Source organism: Salmo trutta, chromosome 7, assembly GCF_901001165.1.
Source record: "Salmo trutta chromosome 7, fSalTru1.1, whole genome shotgun sequence".
In the NCBI taxonomy this organism is placed as follows: Eukaryota; Metazoa; Chordata; class Actinopteri; order Salmoniformes; family Salmonidae; genus Salmo; species Salmo trutta.
Genome location: NC_042963.1, coordinates 43695531 through 43710615, shown reverse-complemented (window position 1 = coordinate 43710615; position 15085 = coordinate 43695531). Strand labels below are relative to the sequence as shown.

At 42.9% G+C, this 15085-nt stretch overlaps 1 protein-coding gene across 1 annotated transcript in view; it reads right to left on the bottom strand.

Annotated features, from left to right (window-relative positions):
- Nucleotides 1-15085, bottom strand: part of si:ch211-266k8.4 (carabin) — a 47961-nt gene that overhangs the window by 12681 nt on the left and 20195 nt on the right. Inside the window, exons 11-14 of the mRNA XM_029759027.1 lie at nucleotides 7946-8050; nucleotides 6935-7113; nucleotides 5866-5978; nucleotides 2511-2705 (exon numbers count right to left, since the gene is read on the bottom strand). Of these exons, the coding sequence (XP_029614887.1) occupies nucleotides 2511-2705; nucleotides 5866-5978; nucleotides 6935-7113; nucleotides 7946-8050 (592 nt within the window). The remainder of the gene's footprint in view (nucleotides 1-2510; nucleotides 2706-5865; nucleotides 5979-6934; nucleotides 7114-7945; nucleotides 8051-15085) is intronic.

Genomic DNA, 15085 nt, shown 5'->3' with positions numbered 1-15085 from the left:
ACTTCCAAAGTCATGGCAAAATGGCTTAAGGACAACACAGTCAAGGTATTTGAGTGGCCATCACAAAGCCCCGACCTCAACCCTATAGAAAATTTGTGGGCAGAACTGAAAAAGCATGTGTGAGCAAGGAGGCCTACAAACCTGACTCACTCACACCAGCGCTGTCAGGAGGAATGGGCTAAAATGCACCCAACTTATTGCGGGAAGCTTGTAGAAGGCTACCCGAAACGTTTGACCCAAGTTAAACAATTTAAAGGCAATGCTACTAAATACTAATTTAGTGTGTCTGTAAACTTCTGACCCACTGGGAATGTGATGAAAGAAATAAATCACTCTATTATTCTGACATTTCACATTCTTAAAATAAAGTGGTAACTGGCCTAAGACAGTGCATTTTTACTAGGATTAAATGTCAGGAATTGTGAAAAACTGTGTTTAAATGTATTTGGCTAAGGTGTATGTAAACTTCCGACTTCAACTGTACATACAGTGATGTGGGTGGGGCTGACTAACTAGTCAGTGAGGCAAACAAGTGTGCCAGTCTATGGCGCTTGTGTCTTTGTTAGATGTCAATTTAAACAGACAGTTATAGCTGCCGCACATATTTTGCTTGTCATTTCATGAATAAAGTTAGTCTTAAATATGTCAACTGTATTTACGCAATTCAATTGCTTTTGTTGGAGAGGGATGGTTTACTTGTCTTATTTACATACACCCGTTAAGTCACAAAACAAATGTGAATGATCCGGAAGCACAACTTGTTCAGTCGTGAAACGCATGGTTGTGAACTCTAACACACGCAGTCTGGCATAAAACACTTTCCCACATAGCTCAGTGAAAACAACCAACAGTCACGTAAATAGCTATTACACAGAACACCAACTCACCCCTCTCTATTTCGGTCTGCTCAGTAGGCAAAGTACGGGTGAGAAAAACACTTGTCAAGCTAGTTTTCCACTTCACTAGCAGTTCGGTTGTCCCTGGCAAGATGTCAGATGGAATGATGGAATTATGACACATTTATCTGTCAAGTTAGATCACATGGACAGTACATGAAGACTAACAAGGCATCACAGCACCAATTATTCAGATCATCCCACGGAGCAGCATCCACCATCAGGTTACAACACAATGTGGATTTCTATAGTCAGTCACAGTGTTCAGGGCCACATGTCCAGAGTGGACATTATAATATAAACACTATACCAGACCAAAATAGAGCAGTTCCAATCTGTTCACTACTACAGTTTTGTAGGATTGAACCAAAAGGCTAATCAAGCGTTTTCCTAGTTGCAGTGTGACTCATCTGCTCCAGTCTTTGACCATGGCTGATCTTTCCAATGGAAGTGAGGTTGGTTGGTGTGTCAGAGGGGAGAGCTCTGGGGGGCTGCCAGAGAGGTGCCCGATTATAAATACATCTGCTCTGTAGTGCTGATCAGAGTTTATGGAGGGAGGGAGCTGACACTGCAGTGGTCTGGCCTGCATGTAGATAAAGAGGCACTCCGACTGTCATTTTCCACCACTCCTCCTAAGAGCTTCTGGCTTTGCCAGGATGCCTGCAGACACTGAATGAACTTCCAGGGACAGAGTACGCAGTAGGCAGGCAGCTCTCTGGTTTATTTTGGTACCATTGTGGCCCAGCCCTGCCTACACTACAGGGAAACAGAACACTAACGTAATGTCTCTCAGGGCAGGTCAAGGCACTGTGTATAGGTGGGCCGGACAGGAGCATATTATGAGATACAGCAGGGGACTGGCTGCTTGGAGTGCAAAACCATTTAAAAAGGTAAAAAATAATTTCCTGCGAACAACACATTGAAATGGTGGGGTGGGGCTGTGAGGGTCCTCAGTTCAGGAGGTGTTGTTACAGCTGATTGCACAACGAGAAGATTACTGTTCCATGTTACATGGTTCATCTCTGATGTGGGGTGTATATTATTACTATATAGTTACACTTCCCTATACCTCATATTCCAGGAGGAACAATAATCTGTCATTATAACATGATTTCGCAATATGAGTGGTGATCCCTTTAATTAAAAAGAACACTACAACCACACTTCTGTGAGCGGGTATCACATCTGTCAAGCCCAACGCAAATAGAGAACGGATCTGATTTCACCTCCTTCAGATAAACTCAAGTCAGGAAGACACTTTGGAATGAGTTACTGGGACTCTAAGCCCCAAGCTAGAAAACAGATCCAGTCTATTATACAGTACATGGTCTGCATATCAGTTACATTCCTAGGGTGTATTCATTTGTCGGACTCCATTGCAAAACGTTTAGTATGTTGTAAAACATTTTGTAACGGGAACCGTTTACTCCAAACAGAAAATGTTTTGCAACAAAAACAAGTGTTTCTATTGGACAAGTTCACTTAGGCCCTTCCCGTTTTCTCCGCTTGTTTCCATTTGGTTCCTAGAGTAAGCATTACAAAATATTTTGACTAATGAATTCAACCCTGATCCAGTCTTCTATAACACAATGTAGACAGTAGGTTCCAGCTTACCTGGATAGGGCTGTTTTCCGTCTCTGATGGGTCAGTGTTTGGGCTGGGCTGGAGGGAGCGGGCGATGGGGACTGGGGGGTCCTGGTCCGGAGCAGGCGGAGGGACTCGACTCTTGGGGGCAGACTGCTGCGTCTACGGGCCACCCTGCCTACAGGACCAGAACCCATTCTCCTAAACGCTGCTGGCTCTGGCCTGCTGGAGAAACAGGAGCATAATAACGTTTACTCACTTTCATGTCACAGCTATCCCCAATCTGTGATGCACAAGTGTTTAATTCAGCTCCGCTTTAAAACTGTTTAATGTAGTCCAATGTTGACATGATCATTATAGATTACTACACAGAATGCACATTAACAACTTTTGATTTAGACTAGCTACATCTTATAATAGAAAAGGCGCCCAAAAAAAAAAAAATGGGGAGTAAAAGTACTCTGCTCAGTCAGACATCATGAGCCACAGGTCAATAGCCAAGAAGTCTAATAACCATTCTACAGTGACACCTTGGTGTGAAACTCGACTGACACAGGGGCTACATAAAAACACGTACTGTATGTAGACCCTCTCGCTCCCCCATCTTCCCCCTCTCTGGCTCATAAATATGTCATAAATGTCAGTGGTTTGATTTATCCACAGGTGTAGGGCATTAACAGAGGAAGCACCTGCAGGGCTGGGGGGAGTGAGAGATATCCTCCCTATGCCATACACCATTTACAAAACAGCACCGGGGTTGGGTGTAAGGGTGGCAGCCAGCCAGTCACCCACCAAACACCTGCCATTTTTCATGAATTCCCTCATCCTTCAAACAAGCTTCCTCTGCACATTACACCAACAAACAGGTGATTAACACCTATAAAGTGTGGATGTTGGGCTTAGTTACCAACACAAAACATACTGTAACTACAAACATAGCTACCAAAAAATCTAATTAAATTGTATTTGTCACATGTGCCGAATACAACAGGTGTAGACCTTACCGTGAAATGCTTACTTACAAGCCCAACAAAGCAGTTAAGAAAATATTTACAAAATTAACTGAAGTAAAAAAAAGTTACAAAATAAAATAACAATAATGAGGCTATATACAGGGGGTACCGGTACCGAGTCAATGCGGGGTTACAGTTAGTTGAGGTTATTTGTACATGTAGGTAGGGGTAAAGTGACCAGGTGAACATTTGATTAATTGTTCAGTAGTCTTATTGCTTGGGGGGGGGGGGGGATTTTGGACCTAGACTTAGCACTCCAGTACCGCTTGCCATGGGGTAGCAGAGAGAACAGTCTATGACTTGGGTGACTGGAGTCTGACAATAGAGGCTAGATGGCTTTAGATGAGAGCAAACTGCACCCTAACCTAGTACTGTATAGACAGGAATAGAACAAAAATTACAAATCTTCTATTTGGGTTGAGATACCTGAGAACTATGAAATAATAATATTAAGCCTGTTTAGGCATGTTAAATGATTCAACATATGAGCTCTAAAAACCCACACAACAATTCCAGAGGAAGGGGAACCACCAAACTTTTTGCTCAGCATTTTCAGATTCCTGATCGGCCAAATTCTTGGGTGAAATTGGTAAATGTGTCATGTGACCATTGTATTTAGTGGAATGACCTGTGCCTGACCTACACCTTCTATACAGGTCAACCTCAGCCAGGGGTCCAACCCATAAACTCTATGGAACAACACAGTATAACCACCACATTTCTTCAGTAGCTCAAAATAAAAATGTGATCTATTGACTATCCTACAAATGAGTACAATTAAACTTATGGAGGGGGAAAAAGTTCACATTACACAATCTGAAATCAACATTCTTTGAATACAGATATTAAATACACAGCGATATTACAATCTCCTGCTGATGAGTGACTGAAATCTACTGGTGGGAGTTCCAGTGTGCTGTGACTACCTCCTCTACTCTTAGATCAGAGGAACAGAGCTCAGAGTCAGACACTTTACTCTGTACATGAGCCAGAGTGTGCTATAGTCAACAGCAGCTGTAATACCCCTGGCCTCTACTGGCCATTAGCTCCTTGGTGCCTGGCCCCGTCAGTGTTGAAAAGCTGACATGCCTTTTCAGCAACTCGCTGAGAGGAGTCAAATCCACTCCCTGCCCTCTCTGTAATCTTGTGTCAAATTAGCGTAATCCCTTCATTGACCCCGGGCGACCCGCTCATCGTTTCAGCGATTTCAGCCACTTGACACTAATACGGGACCTGTGAGGAATGACAGGTATGCACACAGACTACTGGCCCCAGCTTAAAGGTGTGTGATATGCTTTTGTTATGAGAATGAGGCTGAGGCCAGCCTGCCTGCCAGGGAGACACGACATGGAACAGTGTCACGACTTCCGCCGGAGTCGCTCCCTCTCCTTGTTTGGGCGGCGTTCGACGTCACCAGCCTTCTAGCCATCGCCGATCCACTTTTCATTTGTTTTGTCTTTGTTTTAAACACCTGGTTTCAATTCCCCAATTACATGTTCTTTATTTAACCCTCTGTTTTCCCCATGGTTTTTGTGCGTGTTTGTTTTATGTATTTCGGTCCGTTTGTGTGGGCTTGGTAAATCTACATGTATTTGATGATTTTGAGTAAAGTTACTTTTATTACTCATCTCTGCTGTCCTGCGCCTGACTCCTCTGCACCAGCTACACCCAGACCATTAAAACAGCTTGTCATTAGAACACAAAAATATTGATTTATGGAGTTGATGTAGAGGGGCGGGGACCTCAACCTATGCCCATTAAAAAGTAGAATTCATGTCAATCTTTTCCGCCCTCCAAGAGTCTGTTCTTCAAGTTCTAATTGCGATGACATTTAACAGCGCATAAATTGTTTTTGTTTTGAAGTATTTTAAGCAAAAACAGGAAGCTCATGGCTGTGGGATTGCCTACCTCCACCCACCAGTGTTGTATGCATGACTACCACATAATTAATGCTATGAATGGAAAAACGGTATGTAAGTTAGATAAGTGGCAACTTTTACAACCTTGAATTTCCTGTTGAGGTTCTTTGCCCCTATGAGGAACATGCATGTTGATCATAAAGGTTCCCATATGTAACAGCAGTCTGTGGGAAAGTCATTCTGCTGGCTGGGAGCTAACTCCTCTGGCTGACCGATAAACCTATTAAAGTAGTCAATTCTCTTGGGCCTCTCAGAGAAATTGACAGAGCCATAAATTGTATTGCTTAGTGAAAACATCTACATGAAGTAACCACAAATCAGATAATATTCCAAATAAAAAAAGGTCCATCATTAATCAAAGCTGTGAATTGCAGTATGGAGAAGATGTTGCTCTTACTGTGCATTTCTCAGTTGACCAATACAGATGTGTCTAACAGGAGATTTCTGACCAACCTGTCTTTGACCGGCCCATCTGAGTCTGGGGTAGGACCGGGAAGGGTCCCTCCTCTGGTCTGACTCACACTTCCCTGCTGGGACACACCCTTTTGACTCCTCTTGGCTCTGATCTGGAGGGAGATAGAGACCATAACAATAACCTAAAACCACTGAGTGTCTCAGCTAATTGAGACAGTATAGACAGAATAGAAAATTGAGAGGCAAAAACGTAGTCCTATGAAAATACTTTTAATAACTGAGTCGTAAATAGCCTCCAAGTATCTGGTTGAAAGGGAAGGTTCCAGTTCTAATTCAGACGGAGACCCTTCATGAAAGTCCTACAGTAAACCAGAAGGTCAGTGTGAAAAATCTGCTTCCTCTACAAATTCTCAGAGGTAAATGGGTAAAATACCTCCTCTTGTGTAATGTGACATTTTTTCTAAACGGAGAATGACAACTGCATGCATGTGTGAAACCCAAGAGGTCAAACTAAAGCCTAAGATCCAACTAATACTGTAGGCCCTGGGAGAACTGCCACAGACCAGTCTCATACAGCGTTTCAGGCATCATGCTTTGTGTTCCTCTGGGAAGGCACACTGACTGAGTCCAAATGGGTCTTGAGGCTGTGTAAATACAGCCAGTCATAAACACATAGCCCTTTGTTACAGTCTATAATTGCTAATGAAAACTCAACACTGTTGAAAAGTAATATGCTGAAAATCTGCAGATGACGAATACTGAGGGTCCCTGCAGAATAGCTTGATTTTTACAAAGTACAAATACTGTGCAGAATAACCACAAACACAGATAAGGAGAGGAGGAAGATGTGATGGTTTTCGCTAGAAAAAGGGTGAGAGCCTGGGAAGAGCTCAACTGCAGACTCCTCGCGTCCTCGTCGCCTTCTCAAAACCCATTGGAGGAGTAGGTCAGAGGGGAGGGACCTCGCTCTCATCCAACGAGTTTTGAGAAAGAGACGAAGAGAGAGGACACGAGGCATCTCCAATTGAGATCTTCCCCACATTTCAGTACTTTCTCTACAGGTGAATGAGAGTTGGCGTAGCCTGTGTTTTGACCCTGGCTAGCTGACCTGTGACTGTGTGATTGAGGACGTCGTCCTGCTGGCCTTGGAGGAGCGGCGCCTGGCAGAGCTGCCTCGGGATGGGGAAGGCTTACTGTCCCCACTCTGACAATCTTTATCCAGCAGGTAACGCTGGGCCACCCTCACTAGCCGGGTGAACACGTTCTTAACACCGGACACCGATGAATCTATTGGGACACAATGGGTTAATTCAGGACATGAGGAAAAGTCCATGACATGGTGTAAGTATGTTTAATGTGTTGCAACAATCTCAAACATACACAGTACTGGACACAAAAATGTGTCTGAACTACAAAATGAACATGCATTTTTCATGGTCATACCCCTACAGTGTGTTTGTATGTGGTCCCCCATGTACTGCAAATGAATGTTATCAGCAAGCAGCCTGTCGCATTGACTCCGGTGGTATAGTCTATCTGCTGTGAGCTAGGCAAACACACAGGGGAGATGTCCCTATGCCAACCACACGTATGAACACCTGGAATCTAGATGGCAGAGTCTGATAATCTATCGGCTATCTCAAAAACAGGACAAGAGCCTATGGGGTTGTGAGCGCCTTTCACAGATAGTCGAATTTACACAGCTGCCACGTTGGGGAGATTTCCATTTCACTGCTCGTCAAAGTATTGTTCATTAAACAATATATCTAACTGCGTTAAATACACCACAACTTCACAGGCTTAGCATTGGTAACTTTCATTTCTCAGAACACAAACAGGTTCATCACTGTATTAATCTAAAACTCCCATGCAGTAATGTTTTCTGCCGACTTGCAGCCTTGGCACATCTTGACAATACCAACTCGCATATTTAGGGTTTATGTGGGAATTAGTTATGACAGTACATCCATCTCACTTTTATGAGGCCATATAAGATGTGTGCCCTGTGCCAGTAATGTAGAGAGACTAGGGTGTCTTCACCCGTTGTACTGGATAGTACCTGGGATTTAGCCTGGTTATAGCTGGTCCATAAGCACCCTGGTATAATGAACTGCCTCACCCTTCCTTACTGGGTTCTTGGCTTCCAATGTAGGTCCATCCACACTCTTCTTCTGCTCCTTCACCTTAGTGGGCAGTGGTGGTGGAATAGGTTTCTCAAATGTTCCTGCAACGAGAGGAATACACACTTAATATGAAGAAAATGACTTAAAACAATTTTTGTGCTTGGTAACATTGGCACTAAATATTTTGTAGTTGTTTTATATTGATGGGGCTTTAACCAGCAAGGCATGAAACAGGCTAGCCATCTGCAGCTTACCAACAAGACAACTTTGATTGATTTACTAAGAGCAAGAAGGTACTGTACATGTTATCACATAGCTGAGGTCTGACTTGATGACATGTACTATAGGTCTACTGTATAAAGCCATATTTGAGGTTTTGGCCTTCCATTGAGTCATCTGATTTTAAATCTCTATTACCCCTGACCAACCCTTACATCCATAGATGTTGGCCCTCAATACATCAGTCAATGCCAGAGGTGGATTCTAAGTTATCTTCTGCAGTGAAATTCAAACAATAACAAGAATTGACATGCATGTTCACATCCTCTGGAACATTAAAAAAAGGAAGACAGGACTCCAAAAGAAAGCTATCGGCCCATTTCCCATTGTTGACTTTGCGGTCCAAGTAAAATGTTGTGGATTTTTTCCAGGAGCTGATCAGCTAAATAGGCCAGGCTGAGGGAAGTCCATATACAGTATTTGGAGAGCGGTTGATGTTAATAGAGCAGAACACCACAGCAAGATGACATCCGCTTCAAAGAGCATGAGCCAAACAGATTAGCAGATGATGCAAAATAAAGGTTTAGCCCTGCAGACTAATGCTATAATGAGAGGCAGGCTGGGTAATCCACTAAAGATTTTCTGTGCCATTTCAGAGGAAGGCTTTCTTCCACCACTCTCCACAGGAAGAGTGGGAGCCAGAGTGACTGCTCAGTTCACAAGACCAGCCTAAGATTGTCACTTCCTATTGACCCTGGACACCTGGTCTCTTTAGAGTGGACTAGAGTGTTTGAACTGTGGGGAAGAAGAGCGTCTGCTATAAATAATGGTACAGTACGTTATACTTGTTTCCCAGATGTAGGTATATGTCCCAGTACAGCTTGGCTTTGTCTGCTGGACATGTAGTCCATGTTTGCAGATTCACAGAGGAGGGAGCTGGGGCAGAGCCTGGATAATGTAAGGTTGTTTGGCTTAACCCTGTGATTTTAAGAATGACCTCATCTGCCCTCGGGTCCTTTGCTGACTCAAGGCAGTAATCACACACACACACACACACACACACACACACACACACACACACACACACACACAGTCAATGAGCTCACCCCCAATGACTTTGACAAGCAGAGTCTGACTCTAGACCTAATAAGAAGCTATAAGAATGACTGCTTTCAGTTTCAAATGACATCCTCTGTGAGTAAGCCGATTCGTAATTGCCCTGGAATTAGCGATGACATACAGTTTTCAAGGTTGTGTTTTTCTTTTTATAGAAGTGCTGCCCTCAGGATCATAGCAGACAATCAGCAGTCCTCATCAGATTCGTCTGATATTGCTCAACAGGACTTTTTCCTGCTGATCAACTTCAAAACACCAACTATAAACAGACTAAAATGAGAGTATGCATTTATCAATAGGAACACATTGATAAAACTCCTCTTCATCATTCTGGGAGAGCAGTGTTGAACTGAACTTGTGCCAAGACATTACAGGACTCCAGCCTTCCAAGGCACACAGGACTACTTTCATCCCCAAACCTAATGATCCCAATTCATCTAGCACATAACTCTATAAGTACTGTACAGTGTGTGTGGTCACTGGCCTAATGGTGGCTTTATTGCCTTCATACAATACATGACTGTATCAGTGTATGCATCTTAGGGCAGAATGTTGGTGGTGGATTAGTATAAAAGAGTAATCCACAGGGGAAAAGATTTAGAACCTCTGTAGGATTCCCAATAGTGTATCTGTGCATCCCAGATTAGAGCCAATAGAGATGTCGAAGCATCAAACCTATAGGCCTACATTTCTGAGATACTACAAGGAAACTAGAGTTAGTTCTATAATAACAATGGCTGACAAAAGTAATTCATGCGAAAGCTGCTAGGTCATCATCACAGATAAGCAGTGAAAACACATTTCTGCCCTGAAACTGATAGCAACCACTTCCTCTCTGATGCACAGAGAAACATAATGTTGGCCCTGCAACCTGTTGCCACGGCACCTACGGACAGATTAAACCCGAGGCCCGTCTGTGCTGATGCATGTCCAGCAACTCCACATGCACTAACAGTCGACTACTCGAAGTAGCTACTTAAGGTTCGGATGGCAACCGACCTTTAAGGGCCTTTACACCTCACGATTAACTGCAACATTGGTGTGGATTAGGAAACATGCCATTGTACAGTCATAGCAAAGCTTGGTGTAGCCCTAACCAACATTGTGAATTTACATTATGCAAAATAATCTACTGTAAAAGTCAAGCCAATAGGGCACATGTTGCAGCATTAGCATTAAGACAGCCTAGTGTTCTAGTCCTATGATTAGCATGGTGTTGTTGTGTTGTCTAAAACTGGAGTGCCCTAAGGCCAAAGCAGTTCACTAAACTTGCTGGTGCCGTCGGTCTTTACATCACCAATATAGCGCAGCCTAAGGGGTAGAGCTAACATTCATCAACACAAACCAACACATACGATCCAACGATAACCATGTAGCACCACATTTGACAGGGAGGATATCCTTCCTCAGCTTCACCTGCCACAAAAACGGAAAGACAATTATGAATTGCTTTCCACAGGGTGCCCACTGCATGAAAAGACAGACATTTGTAGCCACAGGTAAGAGAAGAGATTTGGATTCATTATATTCCATATAGAGAGTAATAGTAATGGCGTATTTTTGTAGGCAAGAGACTCGGCCATGGCTTGTTGGCGAAAGCCTATGAGGAAATTCATGTTTTTTGATAAATGACAAAAATAAGGTCTGTAGTAAACAGGCTTAGATCTTATACGCTTTGTTCTATGAGAATCAGCTAACTTCACTTTTCTGAATTTTGAAGCATTTATAATCAAATCAAGCACATAAAGGCTTCATAATTCATAAAAGGCCATGTTAACGGACTGATATCTCATAGAACAAAATGTATAAAGAGCTAAACTGGTGTTAACCTCACTTTATTTTCGGCAATTATCCCAAAGCCCCATAAGAGTGGCTGAACGAACCAGAGAACTAATTTTTGTTTTTTTAGGACTACAAGCTGGCGAACTTGACAGTGTACATGAATGTCAATGCACATGAAGTCATTACTGTGTGTATAATGCCAAGTGAGCTATAACATTTAGATCACTTTAAGAAACTAGAGCAAGTTCAGTCAATTATATTCCAAATGACCACTAGAAAGACCAAAGACCACATGCAAAACATTTAAAGATGGGCGTCTAGTTGAAGATGTGGAATTACGAGAGAACACAACCTGTATTTATACCCTGGGTCACAGTCAGGGTTAACGACAAACTTACAGGAGCTGTGTGGACTTGCAGACATCTTATCAGTCTAGCTCATCTCCTTAACATCAAAGATTCCTCATTCAAAAGAATCTGCCCACCTTCACAGAGGAGAACAGAGAGACTACTGCTTTGGCCTGTGGGGAAACGGAGTCAGGGAGATATTTGAGGAGAATAAGCCCACCTTCACAGAGGAGAACAGAGAGACTACTGCTTTGGCCTGTGGGGAAACGGAGTCAGGGAGATATTTGAGGAGAATAAGCCCACCTTCACAGAGGAGAACAGAGAGACTACTGCTTTGGCCTGTGGGGAAACGGAGTCAGGGAGATATTTGAGGAGAATAAGCCCACCTTCAAGGGTAAACCCCCTGAATGAACAGATACAGCAGCTTGTTCATGTCATATTACTCAATCATTTCTACAGGTTGCCTGACAGCTGGCAGGTTAATAGATAGTGGTGAGCCAGTAAAACAAAAAAGAAAACATCCGGTTATCAGGTTGTTTAGAGAAGTGCACACCACTTAAGTTCACCAAAACATGAGACGTTAACACCTTGCAGAGCTTAGGGAAACTTCAAATCACTTTAAAAGGTTGGATAGTGAAGAGTACAAACAGGCTGTTGAAATCTCCTAGCGGGAATAGGTGAAGTGGTGGTGTGGAAGAGAGGGCAGAGGTCCAAAGCAGCAGGAAACCTGATAAAGGGTAAAAGGAGCTCAAAAACAGGACAACGGCTACAAAACAGCCAGGGACGGAGCCAAGGAACACAGCAGAACAATACCAAATATGTAGTTACCTGCGTAACAAAAATGCCTTTTTTAATAAGATTGTTTTCATAAACTGAGTCAACTTATCTATAAAAAAAACAAAAAAACAATACAACTAAAGTAGACAAGACCAGGCAACATTAGTATCAATGCATGGTCAGTTTTTACCACTGAAAAGACAGAATAAGTGAGGTGTATAGTGATTATATGAAGATTATCTAGCTCCGTTTCGCTGTACTGCTTTGCAACCCAGTTACTCCCAAGTTATAGTAGGCCTACAATAGAAAAGGTGTCAGTTAGGTCAACATCTTACAGCATGTTCAAATTTCTCTTATTCGTTTTCGTAACGCAAACCACTTAGAGAGATCTCAACTGCTTCAGTGACTGATTAAGAAATGAGGGATTGAATAGTCAACTCGTCCTTCCATCTGTATAATAGCCTTTCTGGATCAATTCCATAAAAACCAGGGAAAACCAAAAGGGATTTTAATTTCCTACATGCCACGACCTAAACAGTGTTATAACTGAAATGCATACAAACAGGCTGCTTCCTCCTTTTGGACAGCAGGACTGTAAGCTTTTCGTAGGAATCCTTTTCCAAATATTCTCAGGAATGCGAGTCAGGTTGCACATTGTGAGACTTAACAATTCAACGATAGTTGCACTACTACAACTGATGCAGTTCTGCGTAAGCCCACATAGGACGCCATTTCACAGATATGTCACACACTCCGTGAGCACCTGTGTGAACACTAATCTTAGACCAAACTCAAATAAAATGATTACAGTCCCTTTACCCAGGCATAAACTGGCAATTGCAAAACCTGGTCCTAAATTGCATTGGAGGATGATCCCCCCTGCTTCTCAATATGTTACAACAGAAACCTGTGAACAGATCACACATGGGCCAGTGTCAGGAAGGTAGTCTAATAGATGCCCATCACCTTGTTAGAGCCTCTTCTAAAAGAGTGAGGGGGACAAATAGATTGTCTCGATCACCTTTCTCCAACGCATGTATTCACTCATTCCTCAGATTTATTGTCAACTGTCTGGAGCCCTAACAAACACCTAGGGCCTTGAAAATTGCATTCTCACACAATCAATTATTGTTGATACTTGTTACACCAAGCTCTCAAAAGTGTCTGAGGGGAGCTGCTACTGTTTCCCTATGTTACAGTATCTAAACACAAAACCTATGATATCTTTCATATAATAGACTGACATTTGTTATGAGGCAAAGACGTCTTTATCCAAGGGTAGATTCCCCATCATGTATTTGTTTTCTGCACATTAATAATGTTCCTGGCAGCCTGTTTGTTGAGCAAATATTAAAGTGGCACGAGCAGACGCGTCAGATGTAAGCTACCAAAACTGCCCACTTCGCAGGGTGCTAAACAACTCCCAGTGTGCATTCCTCCACACAGAAATAAGAACACTCAAGTATAAACCAACATTGCTCTCTGTTTTAATAGGACTCCAAGTCTGCTGCAAAGTCAAGGGTCAGACTGGGGGGGGGCCAAGAAGTATTAGTAGAGACCAAGGAGGGGGAGCTGCTTTACATCCATTCTCTCCATTCTAAAAAAGCCACTTTAAAAAGGACCCGGACAATAACTCAACCTCTTTACCAGCTTTTTAATTTATGATAGCAACACGCTGACAGAAGCAGTCTCCAACCACCAGCTCAGAAAGAAATGACAGGCTGTGACATACACAGGTCTTATCCTCTCACTCGGAGACTGATAAGACTGCACAGCACATTGTCGTGTGTGAGTGCATTGTTTTTGACTTGGGGGCAGACATATGAGGCAGCTTCATCCCCTCCGAGGACCTGATGAGGCAACGCAGCTCCAAGAAGATCAGGCCCTGCCTTGAAAATAACAGGTTATCTTCTCCAGATGGCTGACAGTCACATGAATACCCACTGCATCAAATCTCTGCCCTTTGCATTGTATAAAGGCCCACTTCCTGAAGGAGACAGAAATGCAGTACTGAGCCCAGCATACACGACTGATCATTATCGCAAGTTCGCACTTTGGCTCCATAAAACAGTGGACTGCAAGCACATCTTAACCCCTCAATAAGTAAACATTATCAAGGAAATATTAATAATTGAGGCCTCCTGCCGAGGCTGGTTCCCCTGCTTGTGCACCAATTCAGAAGATCTCCCATTCTGGTAAACCTGTTGTGACAGTCCTCCTCGGGGTAACCACATGAGTGACTGGAGATAAAATCAAATTTTATTTGTCACATGTACCGAATAAAACAGGTGTAGACCTTACCATGAAATGCTTACTTTCAAGCTCTTAACCGCTCTACGACAGCAGTTCCCAAACTGTCATTCAACCTCCAGCTGCGTACCCCCTCTAGCACCAGGGTCAGCACACTCACAATGATGGCAAAAACAACATCTGAAAGCCTGACCCACACACACACTAAACGATACATTTATTAAAAACATAAGAATGAGTGTGAGTTTGTCACTTCCCATGAGCTGGGTTGTGACAAAGAGCTCTTATAGGACCAGGGCACAAATATAATAATCAATCATTTTGCTCTTTATATAGCCATCTTACATATAAACCCTTATTTGTTCAAAAATTGTGAATTACTCACCACAGGTTTATGAGAAGCGTGTACTTGAAAGGATACACATAACTCCGCAATGTTGGGTTGTATTGGAGAGAGTCTCAGTCTTAAATAATTTTCCAGTCTGTGCCTGTATTTATTTTCATGCTAGTGAGGGCCGAGAATCCACGCTCACACAGGTACGCGGTTGCAAAGGGCATCAGTCTTTTAACAGCGCGATTTGCCAAGGTAAGAAACTCTGAGCGTAGCCCTATCCAGAAATCTGTCAGTGGCTTCTGATTAAATGA